Genomic DNA, 22,273 nt, shown 5'->3' on the forward strand with positions numbered 1-22,273 from the left:
CCAAACATGCTGCTCATCATCTCAGAGCTCTTAAAAATCTGCTGTACTTATTCTAAGACACATTCTAGCAGTGAGGGGCCACTGAGCTTCCTGAGCTGCTGCGAAGAGGTAAACGAGAGGCCGGTGATGGACCAGGAGAGGCAGGCCCACTGTGGCAGCGGCAGCAAGCACCATGAGTGAGGCGTGGGGAGCACACGCACGGATGCCAGTGCACACAGCCCTGCAAGGCTCAGACTCCGGAGGCTTCTCAAAGGGCTGTGCAGTGACCCTTCAATACCATTTCATCTCCGCCTGGGGCTCCTGCATGCTCTAAGGGGCGGTTTCATCACAAATGACTACCAGGCTCAAAACCGCCTCTCTGTCTAGCACTGAGGGCAATCAGTAAGAACTGATTCTCATTCTCATGGAGCATGAACCGCTTGGGAAGATAAAACAACTGGTCACAAACAGTAACCAGGGCAACACGGAGTCAGTCTCAGAAGCAGTGGTTCTGAGACCAGTCAGATGCTGCGGGCATAGATTCCCCACATCAGAGGGTCTGGGTGGCCCTTGCTAAGGCTATTGCAGAAGGAATTCAGAACCTGGATGGGGACAAGCTGGCCGAACCAGCTAAGGTCCTTCCTAATTCCAAGATACTCTGACTTTTCTTTCAACGTCCTGAGTGCCTTCCAGATGCTCAGTACCCACTGAGGGTCCCTGGGGGGCAGGAGGTCAAGAAGCTGTACCCCAGCCTTTAAGAAGACAGTCACCCTGCTTTGGAGACAGGACTCAGAACACCTCCACACAACACAGCTGAGAGCGTTACCTGTGCCAGGGGCCCTCAGAGTCAGGCTACTGAGGATAGAGAACAACGTCCCAGAGCCAGGCCCTTACACTGGGGAGGAGAGGCAGTCGGACAGGCTCAGAGCTGATGTAGCCGGCCTTCTGGGCTACACGCAAAGAGTGGTGTGACAGCCTTCAGGTTCCTGCTTATACAAATAAGCCCACTTATTTTAGGGTTTGGAGGAAGCACACGGAGGGGAGGGTCTACATTCAGCCTTTGGGCTACACATTACCTACTTTTATATACAGTCAACCCATGAATAACATGGGTTTAAATTGTGCGGGTCCACTCATAGGAAGTTTTTTTCTTTTTCAAAAGTAAATACTATGATACTACATGATCCGCGGCTAGCTGAATCTGTGGGTGCGGAACCACAGGCACAGGATTGAGGATATGGAAGAACCACAGATATGGAGAGTTGACTTTAATTTCTACACCATTTTCCAACTCCTAGGAGGGTCTGGGTCTCTAACCTCTGCATAATTCAAGGATCAACTATAATTACATTCTAGGAAAAACTGGCACTCTATTTTAGCGCTGTCCATCATAATAAATTATGTTTTATGTTGCTTTAAATATGCAGCTAAATCACAGTATATAACAGAAATCTGAGAAACCCTTTCACACAAGGAGAGGAACATGCAGTCAGCGGTGAACCGTGCTTCTCATCAGTGTGAGCCTTACTCTCCACGGCAGCTGCTCCTCTCTGTTCCTACACAGCACAAAGCAGAGGCTGCAAGACTTCCAAAGACCAGGGAGGTCCCACGGACAACCCGGGACTCCGCTGTCACCTCCACGTCAGGGAGGTGGGCCTGAGTAGGACGATGGTGTCCATAGGGCTTGGCTGGCTTTGTTGTTGCTGTTGTTTAATTTTCTAGGTCAACAACCCACAAGGAAGGTGAGGAGTCAGCCTGTACAGAACCTGGCTATCTAGGGTTTAGATAAACTGTAACCACCAGTTGTTATGGAAAAGGAGTAAGAGGCAGTTCCTCAATAGTTCTGCTCTTAAAAGCAAACTAGAGGGCTTCGCTGGTGGCTCAGTGGTAAAGAAACTGCCTGTGAATCCAGGAGACAAGGGTTCAATCCCTAATCCGGGAAGATCTCACATGCCTGGGGGCAACTTAGCCCATGTGCCACATTACTGAGCCTGCGCTCTAGAGCCAGGAGCCACAACTAACGAAGCCTGAGCACCCCAGAGCCCATGCTCTGCGACAAACGAAGCTGCCACAGCAAGAAGCGGGTGCACCACATCTAGAGAGTAGCCCCAGCTCGCGCAACGAAAGAAAAGCCCCCACCGCATCAGGGACCCAGCACAGCCTGAAATGAACAAATAAAAAAGCAAACCGGAACTCCCTTCATGCTTTACGGTACTTAGACAAGACCAAGAACTTATGCAGAGTACATCATGAGAAACGCTGGGCTGGAAGAAGCACAAGCTGGAATCAAGACTGCCAGGAGAAATATCAATAACCTCAGATATGCAGATGACACCACCCTTATGGCAGAAAGTGAAGAGGAGCTAAAAAAAACTCTTGATGAAAGTGAAAGAGGAGAGTGAAAAACTTGGCTTAAAGCTCAACATTCAGAAAACGAAGATCTTGGCATCCGGTCCCATCACTTCATGGCAAATAGATGGGGAAACAGTGCAAACAGTGTCAGACTTTATTTTTGGGGGCTCCAAAATCACTGCAGATGGTGTCTGCAGCCATGAAATTAAAAGATGCTTACTCCTTGGAAGGAAAGTTATGACCAACCTAGACAGCATATTCAAAAGCAGAGACATTACTTTGCCAACAAAGGTCTGTCTAGTCAAGGCTGTGGTTTTTCCCGTGGTCATGTATGGATGTGAGAGTTGGACTGTGAAGAAGGCTGAGCACCAAAGAATTGATGCTTTTGAACTGTGGTGTTGAAGAAGACTCTTGAGAGTCCCTTGGACTGCAAGGAGATCCAACCAGTCCATTCTGAAGGAGATCAGCCCTGGGTGTTCATTGGAGGGACTGATGCTGAAGCTGAAACTCCAGTACTTTGGCCACCTCATGAGAAGAGTTGACTCATTGGAAAAGACTCTGATGCTGGGAGGGATAGAGGGCAGGAGGAGAAGGGGACGACCGAGGATGAGATGGCTGGATGGCATCACGGACTCGATGGACGTGAGTCTGAGTGAACTCCGGGAGATGGTGATGAACAGGGAGGCCTGGTGTGCTGCGATTCATGGGGTCGCAAAGAGTGGGACACGACTGAGCGACTGAACTGAACTGAACTGAACTGAACTGAAGAACACTTCGCAGGTCAAATGCATTGCTTATGAAGTAGAAATCAAAGTATTCCCCCAAGTCTCCAAATTCCTACTCTTCTAGAAATTCAGCAACCATAGAAAGAAAACAATTTCCAAACCTCTGGATTTAAATTATAAAGGGGGTTTGAAAGACATGCTTCATTCTATCTGTTTCATTTTCCACTAAAAAAAGCATGCTATAGACGTGGATGCTGGTCATTAAAACTGAATTAGAAATTGGAGGGTAACTTGATCTGCAAAGCTTTGCCACACTGTTTACAAGCTAACCCGAACTAAGAATATGCTGAATATTTTAACAAGAACAACAACAAAATTCAAGTGACTTAAGATATTTATCAAACTTCTCTTAAATGCTTTACTTCAAAGACATATACTCAAGCTCAGAATTCCTAAGCAAAAAGCTCAGAATGGGCCCCAAAGCCTTTGTAACTGGTTATCAGATATCTTGGGGTCCAAATCTCTCCCCTTTGGTGCTGTCATCATAAGAAAAAGGTTGATCTTATCAGAAATAAAGTATAGGCCGAAATACACTCCCTGAGTCCAAGCTTCTGAGCCAAGGCTTTCAGGTGTCTGTGGGGAAGGGATGTAGACCCCAAAGCTGGCACACCTGCCAAGACAGGAAGCCACCCGCATCAAACCCATGTGCTATGGCTTCAGGGCCTAATGGCCAACCCATGTATGGTCCAATGCAATTTGCAGAGAGGGAACGAACTTGGCGATTAATGGAGTAGCCAATCGTGGGGCTGGGAACCCCTCAAGTTTCTACTACTTGGTGGCAGGAAATCTTGCAGAATGTCAAACAGACTATTCAAAAATAAAGACCCTGATACTGGGAAGGATGGAAGGCAAAAGGAGGAGGCAGCAGCAGAGGTCGAGATGATTGGATGGCATCACCAATTCAATGGACATGAGTTTGAGCAAGTTCTGGGAGATAGTGGAGGACAGAGGAGCCTGGCATGCTACAGTCCATGGGGTTGCAAAGAGGTGGACACAATGTAGCAACTGAACAACAAAAACAAAAATTCAAAAAGAACTCAAATAAATGTCAAAGTAGTAAATAATGCTGTAAAAGAACATGTTCTTCTATTGAGATAAAGTACTGGGGCTTACCAGGAGGTTTCTGTAAAGAATAATGTCTAAAAGTGAACAAGACCAAAAAATATCCACTTCGCTAAATTTCCTCTGGGATACATTCCTCAGTGTAATGATGAAGAGTTAGCTGATAACAGGTAACATAAATCCATTGTTGTTATTTAAGCACTTCGGGCAATATCAATAACCTCAGATATGCAGATGACACCACCCTTATGGCAGAAAGTGAAGAGGAACTAAAAAGTCTCTTGATGAAAGTAAAAGAGGAGAGTGAAAAACTTGGCTTATAGCTCAACATTCAGAAAACGAAGATCTTGGCATCTGGTCGCATCACTTCATAGGAAATAGATGGGGAAACAGTGGAAACAGTGTCAGAATTTATTTTGGGGGGCTCCAAAATCGCTGCAGATGGTGACTGCAGCCATGAAATTAAAAGGCGCTTACTCCTTGGAAGGAAAGTTATGACCAACCTAGATAGCATATTAAAAAGCAGAGACATTACTTTGCCAACAAAAGTCCATCTAGTCAAGGCTATGGTTTTTCCCGTGGTCAGGTATGGATGTGAGAGTTGAACTGTGAAGAAAGCTGAGCACCGAGGAATTGATGCTTTTGAAGTGTGGTGTTGGAGAAGACTCTTGAGAGTCCCTTGGACTGGAAGGAGATCCAACCAGTCCATCCTAAAGGAGATAAGTCCTGGGTGTTCATTGGAGGGACTGATGCTGAAGCTGAAACTCCAATGCTTTGGCCACCTCATGCGAAGAACTGACTCATTTGAAAAGACTCTAATGCTGGGAGGGATTGAGGGCAGGAGGAGAAGGGGATGACAGAGGATGAGACGGTTGGATGGTATCACTGACTCAATGGACATGGGTTTGGGTGGACTCCAGGAGTTGGTGATGGACAGGGAGGCCTGGCATGCTGCGGTTCATGGAGTCGCAAAGTCAAGAAACACCTGGAGTAACAGGCAAATTTGGCCGTGGAATGTGGAATGAAGCAGGGCAAAGACTAATAGAGTTTTGCCAAGAAAATGCACTGGTCATAGTAAACACCCTCTTCCAACAACACAAGAGAAGACTCTACACATGGACATCACCAGATGGTCAACACCGAAATCAGATTGATTATATTCTTTGCAGCCAAAGATAGAGAAGCTCTACAAAGTCAACAAAAACAAGACCAGGAGCTGACTGTGACTCAGATCATGAACTCCTTATTACCAAATTCAGACTCAAATTGAAGAAAGTAGGGAAAACTGCTAGACCATTCAGGTATGACCTAAATCAAATCCCTTATGATTATACAGTGGAAGTGAGAAATAGATTTAAGGGTCTAGATCTGATAGACAAGGTGCCTGATGAACTATGGAATGAGGTTCGTGACACTGTACAGGAGACAGGGATCAAGACCATCCCCATGGAAAAGAAATGCAAAAAAGCAAAATGGCTGTCTGGGGAGGCCTTACAAATAGCTGTGAAAAGAAGAGAGGCAAAAAGCAAAGGAGAAAAGGAAAGATATAAGCATCTGAATGCAGAGTTCCAAAGAATAGCAAGGAGAGATAAGAAAGCCTTCTTCAGTGATCAATGCAAAGAAATAGAGGAAAACAACAAAATGGGAAAGACTAGAGATCTCTTCAAGAAAATTAGAGATACCAAGGGAACATTTCATGCAAAGATGGGCTCGATAAAGGACAGAAATGGTATGGACCTAACAGAAGCAGAAGATATTAAGAAGAGGTGGCAAGAATACATGGAAGAACTGTACAAAAAAGATCTTCATGACCCAGATAATCATGATGATGTGATCACTCATCTAGAGCCAGACAACCTGAAATGTGAAGTCAAGTGGGCCTTAGAAAGCATCACTACAAACAAAGCTAGTGGAGGTGATGGAATTCCAGTTGAGCTGTTTCAAATCCTGAAAGATGATGCTGTGAAAGTGCTATACTCAATATGCCAGCACATTTGGAAAACTCAGCAGTCGCCACAGGACTGGAAAAGGTCAGTTTTCATTCCAATTAGATAGAAAGGCAATGCCAAAGAATGCTCAAACTACCGCACAATTGCAATCATCTCACACGCTAGTAAAGTAATGCTCAAAATTCTCCAAGCCAGGCTTCAGCAATACGTGAACCGTGAACTTCCTGATGTTCAAGCTGGTTTTAGAAAAGGCAGAGGAACCAGAGATCAAATTGCCAACATCCACTGGATCATGGTAAAAGCAAGAGAGTTCCAGAAAAACATCTATTTCTGCTTTATTGACTATGCCAAAGCCTTTGATTGTGTGGATCACAATAAACTGTGGAAAATTCTGAGAGATGGGAATATCAGACTACCTAACCTGCCCCTTGAGAAATCTGTATGCAGGTCAGGAAGCAACAGTTAGAACTGGACATGGAACTGGTTCCAAATAGGAAAAGGAGTACATCAAGGCTGTATATTGTTACCCTGCTTATTTAACTTCTATGCCAAGTACATCATGAGAAACGCTGGACTGGAAGAAACACAAGCTGGAATCAAGATTGCCAGGAGAAATATCAATAACCTTAGATATGCAGATGATATCACCCTTATGGCAGAAAGTGAAGAGGAGCTAAAAAGCCTCTTGATGAAAGTGAAAGAGGAGAGCGAAAAAGTTGGCTTAAAGCTCAACATTCAGAAAACAAAGATCATGGCATCCGGTCCCATCACTTCATGGCAAATAGATGGGGAAACAGTGGAAACAGTGTCAGACTTTAATTTTTTTGGCTCCAAAATCACTGCAGATGGTGACTGCAGCCATGAAATTAAAAGACGCTTACCCCTTGGATGAAAAGTTATGACCAACCTGGATAGTATACTCAAAAGCAGAGACATTACTTTGCCGACTAAGATCCGTCTAGTCAAGGCTATGGTTTTTCCTGTGGTCATGTATGGATGTGAGATTTGGACTGTGAAGAAGGCTGAGTGCCAAGAAGGAGATCAGCCCTGGGATTTCTTTGGAAGGAATGATGCTAAAGCTGAAGCTCCAGTACTTTGGCCACCTCATGAGAAGAGTTGACTCATTGGAAAAGACTCTGATGCTGGGAGGGATTGGGGGCAGGAGAAGGGGATGACCGAGGATGAGATGGCTGGATGGCATCATGGACTTGATGGACGTGACTCTGAGTGAACTCCGGGAGTTGGTGATGGACAGGGAGGCCTGGCGTGCTGCGATTCATGGGGTCGCAAAGAGTCGGACATGACTGAGCGACTGAACTGAACTGAACTGACCGACTGAACTGACCTGAACTGAAAGCACTACCCAAACCATGTATTAAAATACCGCCAAAGGGAACACTGCCATAGTAGCTGCGAAATGAAGAGGGGAAATCAACCAGAGTGGGTGCTTATCCCCAGCTTCAGATACAAAACCTCCAGAAGACTCTGTGACTGGTCACACAGCTAATTTCTAGAGGAAGTCAAAGAAAACCAAGGCTAATCTGATTTCTACCATACTATAGGGTACCCCAGCTTTCCCTCTGGTGCAAAAACATAAGCCATAGGCAAATGGGACACATATTCTTCTCTGCTGCTGCTGCTAAGTCACTTCAGTCGTGTCCGACTCTGTGCGACTGCATAGATGGCAGCCCACCAGGCTCCTCTGTCCCTGGGATTCTCCAGGCAAGAACACTGGAGTGGGTTGCCATTTCCTTCTCCAATGCATGAAAGTGAAAAGTGAAAGTGAAGTCACTCAGTCGTGTCCAACTGTTCGCGACCCCATGCACCAGAGCCACCAGGCTCCTCCGTCCATGGGACCTTCCAGGCAAGAGTACCAGAGTCTGTATTATTCTCTGAGTAACCAGTTCAGTTCGGTTCAGTCACTCAGTCATGTCAGACTCTTTGCAACCCCATGAATCGCAGCACACCAGGCCTCCCTGTCCATCACCAACTCCCGGAGTTCACTCAAACTCATGTCCATCGAGTCGGTGATGCCATCCAGCCATTTCATCCTCTGTTGTCCCCTCTTCTCCTGCCCCCAATCCCTCCCAGAATCAGGTCTTTTCCAATGAGTCAACTCTTCACATGAGGTGTCCAAAGTACTGGAGTTTCAGCTTTAGCATCAGTCCTTCCAATGAACACCCAGGATTGATCTCCTTTAGGATGGACTGGTTGGATCTCCTTCCAGTCCAAGGGACTCTCAAGAGTCTTCTCCAACACCACACTTCAAAAGCATCAATTCTTCGGCGCTCAGCCTTCTTCACAGTCCAACTCTCACATCCATACATGACCACGGGAAAAACCATAGCCTTGACTAGATGGACCTTTGTTGGCAAAGTAATATCTCTGCTTTTGAATATGCTGTCTAGGTTGGTCATAACTTTCCCTCCAAGGAGTAAGAGTCTTTTAATTTCATGGCTGCAAATACCATCTGCAGTGATTTTGGAGCCCCCCCAAAATGAAGTCTGACACTGTTTCCACTGTTTCTCCATCTATCTACCATGAAGTGATGGGACCAGATGCCAAGATCTTCGTTTTCTGAATGTTGAGCTTTAAGCCAAGTTTTTCACTCTCCTCTTTCACTTTCATCAAGAGGCTTTTTAGTTCCTCTTCACTTTCTGCCATAAGGGTGGTGTCATCTGTATATCTGAGGTTATTGATCAAAGCTAAATAACTTTCTTATGTAAATAATCAGCCCTGGAAACATGACAATGGACAACTGCCAAGCTCAGGAATGGTGAAAGTGCTGTTAGCCAGAGTGTGGCTGTCAGCTGGCATCTCCTTAGAGTGGACAGAGAACGGCTGGCAGATGAGTACTGGCAGGTGGGATGGGGGTCAGCAATGCTGGCAAAGGATGGCCTGAGCTGGTAGGGCTGCTCCCAGGGGGCTCCTGGAAGCTTATGCTTTTTTCAGTTATCCTGTCCACCCAACTCTCCTAGAACATCTCTGTCCGAGGAACAGCACATCGGCTGTAGTGAAGCTTTTACATCATCCCAGATGTTCTTCCATATTAGAGCCACCCATTTCCCAGAAGCGAGAACACAGCTGCAAATGCTTGGCCACATGCCCCAAAAGGGAAGAAAGGTCAGAGTCCCACCTCATTCCTGTTGCCTCCCATTTACATTCATAAGGGATCTTGACTATGTAAATTTGTAAGCTGCAGTTCTGGTTTATCAGTAAGCCTTTGGAGAGTTGTGGTCCCTGCCACAAATCAGCTCCCTGAAGCTAACCATCTTAGAGCAGAATGGAAAAAAAAAAATGCTATTCCAGCCCTGTGACTGGGGACCGATTCTGGATCTTGGGGTCCCCTCAGCCCACTGGCTCCTCTAAGGTCTGACTCCAATCTCTGGTTTCAATGACTAGTAAATTCTTCCCAAACAATGACTAGTAAAATTTCCTTTTTTTTTTTTTCTTCTTTTTCTTCCACTTAGATTATGGGGCTATCCAAGAGATCAAATCAGTGAGAATTAGTTTTCTGGGTGTGTGCCTAGGTGCTCAGTCATTCAGTCATGTCCTACTCTTTCTGACCCCATAGACTGTAGACTGCCAGGCTCTCCAGTCCATGAGATTCTCCAGGCAAGAACACTGGAGTGGGTTGCTATTTCCTCCTCTAGGGATTTCTGGGTGTATGGAGCCAAATAATCAGTAGAAGAGCAATACCCATAAAGGGGAGAGTGGCTCTTTGTACCCACAATATCTCTGACACAAATATTACTTGAGTGAGTGAGCAAAAGTCACTCAGTCATGTCCGACTCTTTGAGACCCCATGGACTACACAGTCCATGGAATTCTCCAGGCCAGAATACTGGAGTGGGTAGCCTTTCCCTCCTCCAGGGGATGTTCCTAATCCAGGGATCAAATCCAGGTCTCCCACATTGCAGGCGGATTCTTCACCAGCTGAGCCACAAGGGAAGTCCAAGAATACTGGAATGGGTAGCCTATCCCTTCTCCAGCTGATCTTCCTGACCCAGGAATCAAACCAGCGTCTCCTGCATTGCAGTGGATTCTTTACCAACTGAGCTATCAGGGAAGCCCCAAATTGAACCTATATTACAACATGGAATTTGGGTCCTTCCCTGGTGGTCAAGAGGTTAAGAATCTTCCTGCCAATGTAGGGGACACCGGTTTGATCCCTGGTCTGGGAAGATTCCACATGCCATGAGGCAACTGAGCCCAGGTGCCACACTCTAGGGTGGGCCTACACTCTAGGGTCAAGAACAGCAGCAAACAACCCACAGGAGGAAGGGAGCAGCCATAGATGACCTGGACAGGCAGGAAACCACATCCCGAGTCTTCTCTGTGACACAAAAGCCATAAGCAGCAGGGAAGGGTAGCAACTCTTGTTGCCCCAAAGCATGGGTAGTGTAGCAGAAGGGAAAAGAATAAGACTCTGTGTTGCTGGGCAGGGGCAAGAACACATCCTTCAGGAGAGAGCCTTTAGAGTCCTCCTACCACTGAGGGAGGGACAGGACCACTGAGACAGTCCCACCCCAAGACCCAGTTTATTGGTGTAGTATGAAATCTTGATATTAGAAAATAACCTTTTAAAATGTTTACTGATTTTTTTTATGGTTGTAAGAGTAATATATTCTCTTTATATCAAATTTTAGAAATAAAAAAATAAAGTAAAAATCACCTGAAGTGCTATTACAAAGGATTTTAAACTTTGTACATTTCCTACTAATTTTCCTACAGTATTTTCCTGTATTATTGTAGTATTTCAAAAACCTAGCATTTAATGACTGTGTAATTAATATCAGGCATATGACCTTGCTGAAGACCAACGTGGGAAACAAAGGCAATAGAGAAAGTTCAGTTCTGGAAGCACCAGGCCACAGCAGTTTCCACTTGGGGAGGGGTAGGAGCATGGAGCTTGACCTCCCTCTGAGACTCAGATGTGTAGAAAATGTTTAAAGCTCACAGTGAAAAACCAACATTGAGAAAAACTCTTTAGCAAGCCAGTTCTCATCTCAAGCACAATTACTTAAAAGAACTTGGAAAGGGGTGGTAAAGGAAGATACTACAGCAACAGCAAAACCCAAGCCCTGCTCCCCTAGAGAGGAAAAACGGAAAACCTCTCTACTCTAATAGCTTAGTATTAGAGATATGCCCATTGATAGGCATAAAGACTACCTACCCTACCTATACTGTCCCATACATACCAAGCTTTCAACCAAAAATCACAAGATGTATAAAAAAGCCCCAATTCCCCACCCTTGCTGACAAGAAACAAAGCCATCAATAGATTTGGCTCAACATTGGAACTATAAAATTCACAGTGATTAATACGTTAAAGATTAATGGAAAAGGTATACACCATGCATGAACAGATGATAAATTTCAGCAAAAGGAAACTATAAGAATCAAATGGAAATGCTGGAAGTAAAAAGCATTTAAAGCCTAAAGCTTTCCTTTCCTGAGTGAATATGATCTTGAAGTTGGAACTCTAGCCTGAAGTTAATGGGGAAAAAAAAATCAAAGCTCCACATTTAGATGTTAAACAATCACAGAGATGCAGAATGGAAGAAACTGGCAAACGTGGACAAGTGAAAAACAAAACAAAACCTAGGAGGTTTAGTGAATTATTAGTTTGATTGGAGCTAGCACCGAGGGCTGCCGCTGAACACAGAGGCGGGATTTATAGAAGGGGGGCACTCTATTCTGGGATCTTACCAAAGTAAAATCCTTTGTCCTGGATGGACAGAGAAACTGCTACCCTGCACAATGAGGAACTACAAACTACATCCCCAAGGACTGTCTGTGGAAACCATCGAATTTAACTTGGACAGGATGGCATAATCAGTTCAGTTCAGTCACTCAGTTGTGTCCAACTCTTTGCAACCCCATGGACTGCAGCATGCCAGGCCTCCTTGTCCCTCACCAACTCCCAGAGTTTACTCAAACTCATGTCCATCGAGTTGGTGATGCCATCCAACCATCTCACCCTCTGTCATTCCCTTCTCCTCCTGCCTTCAATCTTTCCCAGCATCAGGGTCTTTTCCAATGAGTCAAGATGGCATAATATCTGTCTTTAAATGCTTTAAGAGTATTTCCATGGGGAAGTGAGTATGAGTTATTCCAGAAAGCAGTGCAAGGCATTTGGTTAATCACAGAGAGGTGGAGGTGGGTCCCCACAAGTAAGGCTTTCCCACAGTTCCAGTGTCCAGAAAAGGCAGTTTGAAGGAAATGGCACTTGCTCTGCTGAAGTATTGGGAGTGTGGCTGGTGAATGTCAGGAACATCTTGAACAAGATTTTGCCATCTCTTCAAGGCTAGAATTCTATTTGATATTACATTACTCAAAAAGTACTTCAATAAATCTCCAGATAATTATGCTGAGTAGGAAAAAAGCTAACTCCAAAATGTTACATGCGGTGGCAACTACCTTCCATATAACCTTGTTGAAATCAGCAAAGTATAGAAATGAAGAACAGGTTAATGGTTGTCAGAGATTTAGGTTGGGGTGGGAACAGGAGGCAAGTGATATTCGGGCTCCTGTTGGTGATGGATATATTCCGTCTCTTGACTGTACCAAACCCTCAACTGCCTGATTTGCAATGCTGTAGTACAGTAATCCAGGATGTTATCTTTGGAGAAAGCTGGGTAAAGATTACACAGGATCTCTAGGTATTATTTCTAACAATTATATGCGAACATACAATTATCTCAAAACAATTAACAAAAAAAATTAAGAATGGAAAAGCACTTCAGATCTCACCCACCTGTGGTTCATCTGCGCAGATCACACTGGCAGGGATATGCCAATGACCAGGACCATAAGGCTCACGAAACCTCCTCCACTTCACAGCCAGCCAGCACTTCCTGGCACCATGGATACACCTGTTTAGCTCTCCTGAGGGACACTGCCTTCATCTTACCCCATATGTCAAAGCTTTCCAGCTACTGCAGCCCAACTGCCAAATTTTCTCTTCCTGCTGGGGGAACTCCCTGTGGCTCAATGGTTAAGAATTCACCTGCAAAGCGGGAGACTCAGGTTTGATCCCTGGGTCAGGAAGCTCCCCTGGAGGAGAAAATGGCAATCCACTCTAGTATTCCTACCAGGATAATCTCATAGACAGAGAAGCCTGGCAGGCTACAGTCCATGGGGTCACAAAGAGTCAGACATGACTGAGTGACTAAGCACCACCACCCCTACTTCCGCTGGAGGCAATGCCATAGTCATAGCTGCCCAGGTTCAAAACTATGGCCCTCGCTTTGATTCTTCATGCTGTTTTTCTACATGCAGAAACCCAGTCCTAGGAAGCTATTCTACAAAATGTCTCCAGAGTCTCATCAGTTTCTGCTGCAATTCTTAGCCAAGTCTCACTACCTCAGGGCTTTGATAGCATGCTAGGTCCCTAGCTCCCTATCCCTGCCAATTTCTTCTCCCACCACCTCCATCCTACACACCCAATGTTACTTCTCATCATCTACTGTCCTAACAAGAAACTTTGAGTAGCGTCCCGTGTGTGTGTGTGTGTATTTGTTATGGGGAGCATGGCTCTCTAAGGTGTATAAGCACATGTGTGTGTGTGTGACAAGGGCCTTGTGGCCAGAGCTCCCCTTGACTCAGGTTTAGCAGCTGTGCCACGTGGGAGTCAGGAGGCAGGGCCATCCTCACACAGCACAAAGTAAGTCTGGAGATCTATGACCAGCAATTTAGGGCACAGCTGGAAGAATGAGCTGCAATAGGGCTGACAGAAAAATGCAGCAACAGCAACATAGAAAGGGCAGGTTTCATGACAATATCAGGAGGTCATGAAACCTACAAGGAGGTTACGGGCTACTGGGGCCACCCTCGTGGCCAGAAGGCGATCCATACAGATAAAGAAAAACAGACTCTCTGTATAATAATAAAGAAAGGTTATACTGTACAAGCCGAATCACCTTACCCCAGTTAATGAGACTTCCAGATATATGAAGAGGGAAAAAAATCCATATTTATGAAAAGTCATAAGGTTAGCATCTGCTTCTTACCTCTGACTGGGAAGTTTAAAGATGGATTTTTGTAAACAGAATGAAACATATTATTGAAAACACTTTTTCTTTCTTTTAAAACGTAATTATTTGGCTGCAAATGGATCATTTCCTCCTCTGGTTATGAGACTCGAATACCTGCAAATATTGCATAATGGCCCGCTGGCAGATGCATCTTGTTGCCTTTCATGGAAGGAAAATGAAGAATTCTGAGAACAGAATGGCAAGGCTTCTCTAACCCAGGATTCCATCATCAACTCTGTGCCTGTTTAGGGCACAAACAACAGGACCTCAAGGTTTCTGTTCTTCAGGTTCTGAGAAATCTTAGTCAAAAGAAAAACCTAGGACCCCTGGCTTTCCTTATTTCTTAATTTGAATCAGGAAAACCTCTGTGGCCATATTGTCCAAGCTGTATGTTAAAGGAGAGGCTGAGGCTTCCTTCTCAAAACTTAAGGGTTTCATGTTGGTTCACCTGTGCTTGGCAGAGATCTCATTCTCCAGGCATGGGGATGAGGGGAGTGTTGAGGCCACCATACTGGTTTTGTAAAGAAGTGATCTCATTAGAACTGCACTTGGTGGCTGCTGCCCCTGCTGACTTTCAGCCAGTAGTCTGAAACCAAGCACTCCTTGCAGGGTCAGCTGAAACCTTCCTGTGACATCACAGAGTGGACACAGGCTCCAAGCAGCACCCACTGTCCCCTTTCCAACAACACCAATAGCCCCAAGGCTTCAGCTGAGCCTTGGCTCTATGTTCTTCTCCACATAGTGCCTGGTCTGGTGTTGAACACAGGAGCTAGAGACCACTGTAGGGAAAATTAAAGATGGAAGAAGGGCCCACTGATCTATCAGTGCTGATGCCCCAAGTGCCTGGGCGGGGAAGGCAACTGCCCTGCCTGAGAGGGATGCCCAGGGTCCCGAACACCATGTGTGCTGCACAGCGAAAGGAGAGGGGAAACATAAGTCCTACGTCTCATTCCTGTGGCTCTGAATTTCATGATTTCCCTATGTTATTTAGAAGTCAATGAAGATGTCCCACATATTCCTTTCCTGGTGTTTATTTTCCTCGCAGAATGATGCCTAAGAAAAATCGACAGGATGCTGCTGCAACGCTGCAGGCTGTGAGCCTTCCTCCCATCTACTGAGCGGACGGAGCCACTTCCACTAGGAGCCGTTTCCTTTTTCCCCTCTCTTTTTCTTCCTGGTCCTGGTCACCCTTTTCTCCCTCTCTCTTCTTCTCATCCTTTCTCCACCATGATGTGCCTTTCCCATCCTTTATTACCCTCCCACTCCCCCCACCAGGATCTTACCCTTCCTCTACTCCTTCCTGGTGATGAGCTAAAAGGTGGTCAATTTTCCTGTAACAAGTGTTGCTGCTAGGTTTCATTCCTGTTTCTAAATAGGGTTGGTTGTCGGCCTTTTATTATGACCATAATAAAGTGAGCTTTCATTGAAAAATCTCCCATCTCCCTAGCTTTTGGGGTCCTCGAGACCATGCAGAGAGCCCAGGGGAGGGAGCAGCTTCCAAATGAGCATGAAGGTTAAGGAGACTCAGCAGAAGAGAGGAAAAATCAGGAAACACTGAAGCAGGATATGAGATACATATCTTTCCTCAGCCTGTGAAATCAACTCAGTAGGCCCGCCATGCCACTCAGCTTGTAAGGTCACCTAAAGCACTTTGTAAATAAAGGCACATCCATTTTCCCAAGAAATCAGAGTCAAGTGTTTAAAGAGAAGAAGAAGAGGAGGAAGAAGAAAAAAGAGAAGGAGAAGACAAGATTTTCAGTCTTCTAAGAAAAAACATACTGCTTCTATTATAAAATGGGAGAGGAGATTCTATTAACAATAATACTGGGGAAAGGAAAATTGAGCAGAAGATGTGAGGGTCAACCAAGGACCTGGGGCCCAGTGGGTATCACACACCAAGAACTGTGACTCTGCCGAGAGCCCAGGGCTGGTGCCCACCAGCCTCGGCGGGCTTGCCACAGTGAGGGTGGCTGTGAACATAGGGATGGGGAAACCTGGGAAGACCCCAGGTTCTGCAGGGACCCCCAGGAAGCTGTGCTGACTCTGAAACAGGTCTAAGTCAGGTTGAAATCCCCCACCCAGGCCCCTGACGTCTTCCCCGCTTGACCTTGCTGCCTACTCTCATCACCATGATGACCACCGTGGTGCCTCACGCCACAGGCTGACCACAGTCCAGCTGGATTCACTGGCTCAGGCCAGGATCCCTTCTAACTTCCTCCAAGTCTGTTCTCCAGCCAGGTCCTTCACGCACCCACCCAAGAATCTAGAGAGGGCGACACTAGAGGCTCGCTCAGCTTCCAGCACCTCTCGAGTGTCATGGCGGATGCTCCTCCTCAGGGCCACGGCCCCAGGAAGTGGGGACTCACAGCTAAGGCACTGCTGGACAGACACAGGCCAAGATCTGTGGGGGAAACTAGAGAGATCCTCATAACCAAGCACGAGTTCCTCAACTACAAAATGGGGACGTTATTTGCCTTACCGCAGCCTCGTGTGCATTTAAGGCAATAATGCCTGAGAAGCACTTACTATGGCGCCTGGGTGAATTGTGAGTAAACATTGGTCACTTTTATAATTGATGGCAGAGCTGAAAGGCAGTCTCACACTCTTTCATCTATACATACAGGAATATGCATATACATATATACAACATACACATACTTAAGTAACTGACCATATTAAACATGAAACACAGCAGGTAAGATGAATGGCAACCCACTCCAGTCTTCGTGCCTGGAAAATTCCATGAACAGAGGAGCCTGGCGGGCTACAGTCCATGAGGTCAAAAAGAGTCGGACACGACTCAGCACGCACTCACTGGCTTTACCACTGGCAAGATTAATGCTCTACCCATTGCCTAGTGTTTTAATTAAATGTTAAAAACCAAAGGTGCCAAAAGTATTTGATTAAAAATTAAGAGAAAGGGCTTCCCTGCTATTTCAGTGGTTAAGACCCTTCCACTGCCGGGTTCCATTCCTGGTTGGGGAACTAAGACCCCATATGCTGCACAGGCAGCCAAAAACCTAAAAAAAAAAAAAGAAGCTTAAAAGAAAATAACTAAAATGCATTAAAAATTAATAAGTTCTTTGCAATTGGGGTATTTTCTTTAATCTATAAAATCATAGTCCTTGTTTGTGTTCTGACAGGGCTGGAACGGAGCTAAATAGGACTTCTTTCTTTAAAACCATCCCAGAGAGCATAACAAAAAGAGAGGTGTATGACATACAAACGAAATAAAACGTTCAACCATAATCTCTTACCTTTGACCCAATGAGAGTGTACAGCCACTGAATGGTTTCATTGTGGTTTATTACTCCATTCATCCCATCCACGTACAACATAATCTGGCCCAAAGCTAAAGAGAAGAGAGAAAGAAGCAAGTAAATGACATCTCCAATGATGACAATGTCAAGCGAGATTCTCACACTCTAAGCACACTGTAAGTTAATGATCAAATCTGAAGAGTTGATCTTCTGATTTGATTCCTTAGCTCTGAAATTCGCAAAATCTCACTGCAGAAAGTGTGGACCACTGCAGAAAGTGTGGACCACTACAGAAGAAACAAAGGCTATTCCTGGCATCCAGAAGATGCAATTAAGGCACCAAATCCAGTGACTGTTGTTTCTATGTGCCTTGATGTATAAATGCATGTTTTCTGTTTCTATATCTGTGTGAAGTCCCAGACAGGACACAGATATGGATGAGACGGTGTCTGGGTCGTGGCCTCTGGTTACGGAAAGAGGTTCTCAAAGCAACCTGTCCGGTGCCCCAGCCTATGGTCAGACTTGTCCCAGATGCTATGGAACCATCCTAAGTTTATCTGAATCCTTAGACAGGAGATAAATATATATTTAAGTATTATTTGTAATCCCTTCTAAGAATTTGGGGGTTTTAAAATGTCAGATATCATGAAAACATTTGTCAATACCAAATAAATTCTTAGTTAGGGAAAATACAGTCACCACATATTGTCATTATCCATAAAAAATATTATTACACTTTTTAAACAAATACTAACTCAATTTTTTCAGTTCCCTTAGTTTCAAAGTAATTTGATGTCTAGAAAATCAATAAACAAAGGTTATATACTCTAAATAAATAGGCTTCATTGAATCACATCTGACCTCCTAAATCTTATTTCAGACATAATTAATTGGCATGCTATTGACACTTTTGGCAACCCTTTTTTCCTGGTAATAGTAGAATATCTCATTTTAGAAAACTGAAAATAAGAGGTGTGAAATGAAAATAATTCATAATCTCATAGTTTAGAATTATTCTTAATATGTTGATATATTTTTCCTATATTCTTTCTTTTATGCTTTACACACACACAACTTTATATGCAGTTTGTAGGAAACAGTTCAGATGAAATGGTGTTGACTTAAAACAGTAAATAAAACACAAAATGTAAGTATACACTAATTCTAAGCATACAAATATATGTGTTATGTCAGAAAATTTATTATTTTACCCAATAAATAGATAACAAAATCACATAATCATTCTGAGAAAAAGTATGTTCTTATATATGTAAAAACTCAAAATTTTAAGCAATTAATTGAACATATTCTTGATACAATAAACAGTATATTTTTGGAAATACAAAATTCATATTCTATTTGGTGGCAAAACATTAGAGATACTCCTGTTAAAATCAGAAGCAATTTTAAAATGATGCCCATTAATCCTATGATTATTTAATACCATGCTAGAGAGTTTCAGGCAAATCTAACAAGACATGAATAATAATGAAAGGTAGGATGGTTAGAAATTAATACATAAAACTGTCATTATTTGCAAGAAATATTACAGGCCCCCAAAAATTCATCTACAAAATTTATAATGAAGAGATCACAATTACAACCACATTCTCATCCTGATGAGAAAAAGTACATAATACACAAAGAAAATCAAACTTTGATATAAAAATATAATGCTAGATAAATGGACACATGACAGCAAATATGATAAAGGCTTAAATGATTTATTTTATAAGTTGATAAGAAAATACTAAATGCTAATATAAAAAAGCCAAAATCAAACCAGTCAATCCTAAAAATTCACTGGAAGGACTGATGCTGAAGTTGGTGTTCCAATACTTTGGCCATCTGATGTGAAGAGCCAACTCACTGGAAAAGACCCTGATGTTAGGTAAAATTGAGGGCAAAAGGACAAGGAGGTGACAGAGGATGAGATGGTTGAATGACATCACCAACTCAATGGACATGAGTTTGAGAAAACTCTGGGACATGGTGAAGGACAGGGAAGTGGGACGTGCTGCAGTCCACGGGGTTGCAAAGAGTTGGACACGACTTAGTGACTGAACAGCAACAAGAGGGGAGACAAACTAGTTCACAGCAGTGAAGCTGTCCATTCTGACTGTGATAAAAATGCAAAATAAAACAACAGTGAGGTAGCATCTTTACTTAAATTATCAAAGACATTTTTAAAACAAATGATTAGTCATCAGCTGCTGCAGAGGTCAAATAATTGACTTCACACATTCCTGGCATCAGGGCAAACTGGTACAAGTCCTAATAGATCTATTTAGTGCTATAATTGTTTTAAAAATAGTTTCAATAGTTACCATTTAGTGTCCCAAGATCTGAGGGGGGTGGGGATTTATATATGTTATTAATACGAGAGCCAGGCTGTATAGGACAGAGGAAAAACTGAGGCTCTGAAAAGGGCTCCCAAGCTCCATCACTACCAAGCGGCTGAGTCCACCTCCAGCCAGGACAGGTGGCTCGCCTATGTCTCTACTCAGAGCCTGAAAGTCCTCTCAAAGCTCCTCCCCAGCCAATGTGATTTCAGCAATCTATCCTAAGAGAATAACCCTAAGTTAAGGGAGGAAAAAGGATGAAGCAAAGATATGCACTGAAGTGTCATCTATAACATCAAAGCATCAACTAAAATCCACACATCCATATATATAAAATCCACTAGAATGCCGCATACAGAGTAATTTACCAAAGCTATATCCTAACTTGTGAGCTGTTTCTGATAAAATAGTTAAAAAGTAGAAAATGAGAAACATTATATAATTCAATAAAATACTAAGCTCCTCAAGCATTGAAGGAAAGGAAACCCCAGGATATATTAAGCATTATGACAAGATATATGTTCTTTGGATATATTGTCTTCTACTTTTTCGTTTTCCTTGTTTTCCATTAAAAGTACCTATTAGTTCTCTAACTGGAAAGCAAACAGATACACAAAAAGGAACTAAATAAGACTGTATAATGCAAAGTGTTAAGTGCTTTTCCTGGTTTTTAGAATTTTTTTTACTAGCCTACCCCTCTCAGCACACGCCTCCCTCCTTCAGTAAGATAAAGCTCCCACTTCATGGAAGACTTCTGAGAATTCAGCACTTCCTGCCCCATTTTTTCCCTTTTCTTTTTCTTTCCTCCTCTCCCTTCCAAAACAAACTGGCACACCTCTGGGGAAGAAGAGTTTGCATCACGGTCCTTTTCCCACTCGAGTTCCACTGTTGAAGAAGCAGATTCAGGTGCCAGGCTTCGCTGGTGGCTCAGACGGTAAAGAATCTGCCTCAGGAAGACCCCCTGGAAAAAGGATAGGCTACCCACTCCTGTATTCTTGCCTGGAGAATTCCATGGACAGAGTGGCCTGTTGGGGTACAGTCCATAGTGTTTCAGAATCGGACTCAACTGAGCAACTAACACAGACTTTAGCATCTTCTAAATCAATGGCACAGGGGGAGACAATGGAGGCTGTTTATAGTCTCTGGAAGGTGCACCCCTTGGGAGACCCTTCCCCCCTCCCAAGGCTGAAAATCCAGGAACTAAAGTCTCCCCACTAACTTGTCAGGGCCTCTGGTATTGCAGAAAGCCCAGCAAGCCAGGGCATCGCTACGAAAAGGGAGTCAAAGTGAGAATTTCTGTAAGTTTTCTCTCCATGATCTGTTTCCCTTCAAGGTTCTATTAACTGACACTTTGGAGGAAGAAAGTCACCAGAAAGTCCACATCTAATGGAATTCAAGTTTCTGATCAAGCTGGTTTGTAAGAATATTGTGAGAAGCAAAAGCTTTCAAGCTAGATCTCCCTGCACCGGAGCCCACCCTAAAACCAATGAGCTCCTTCCTGCAAAACCCAATGCAGACACAAGATGGCGCTAAATAGATTTAGGTGGGTTAAAAATGACGCTAAGCTTCCAAAAGCGAAAAACCACCAGCCTGGATGAGGGCCTGTGAATAAAACTCACACAAAAGGGGAAAAAAAAGGCAAGGAAAAGTAGATGGTCTGGGTCACAGGAGCCACAAAAATTACCGATGTCCATTTTGAAGAAGGATGAGGAGTATCAGAATGTCAGAACAGAGTGGTGGTCATGCCTAATGACAGCACAGGTCTGAAAAGAGAGACCAGGCCATTTGTCGTTACCTTGTTCTTAGAATTTTCTCGAGGCATTTTTATTAACTTTCTGTGCTTCTGTTCCCTCATCTCAAAAGTGAGACAGTAAGACTGTAGTACCTATTCTGCAGAGGTGTTGTAGGGACTGGGTTAGGGCAGAGTCTTTGTCAGAGTGCTCAATCAATAAGTGTCAGTCATACCGAGGATGTCACTGAGGTCACACATCAATTACCTACTGGACAGACGCACACGATGAAAGACTCTTAAGACACAAAGTGCGGAGAGCCCTCTGCCCAAACAAAGTCACAATTGGTTTATTTTCTAAAAAAAAAAAAATTTAATATTTAGATATATGATCCATTTTGAGATAATTTTTGTAGGAACTGTGTGGTTTAGATGGAAGTTCCTTTTCACACAGATATTCGATGGATCTGATACTACATTTTGACTATTCGATAGGATGCTGCTGCTGCTGCTGCTGCTGCTGCTCAGTTGTCAGTTGTGCCTGACACTTGTGACCCCATGGACTGTACCCCGCCAGGTTCCTCTGTCCATGGGATTCTCCAGGCAAGAATACTGGAGTGGGTTGCCATTCCCTTCTCCAAGGGATCTTCCTGACCCAGGGATCAAACTCAAGTATTCCGCATCTCCTATATTGACAGGCAGATTCTTTACCATTGAGTCACCTGGTAAGCCCAATGCATTATCGATGTTGCGAGTTGTCTTCCCTGCTTTATGAC

General features: G+C 44.0%; 1 protein-coding gene across 2 annotated transcripts in view; it reads right to left on the reverse strand.

Annotated features, from left to right (window-relative positions):
• Positions 1–22,273, reverse strand: part of FHOD3 (formin homology 2 domain containing 3) — a 529,299-nt gene that overhangs the window by 195,281 nt on the left and 311,745 nt on the right. For both annotated transcript variants that reach the window (XM_068993855.1, XM_068993854.1), the window contains exon 6: positions 17,424–17,518. In XM_068993855.1, the coding sequence (XP_068849956.1) occupies positions 17,424–17,518 (95 nt within the window). The remainder of the gene's footprint in view (positions 1–17,423; positions 17,519–22,273) is intronic.

The sequence above is a fragment of the Capricornis sumatraensis genome, chromosome 21, assembly GCF_032405125.1.
Source record: "Capricornis sumatraensis isolate serow.1 chromosome 21, serow.2, whole genome shotgun sequence".
NCBI classification, from domain to species: domain Eukaryota; kingdom Metazoa; phylum Chordata; class Mammalia; order Artiodactyla; family Bovidae; genus Capricornis; species Capricornis sumatraensis.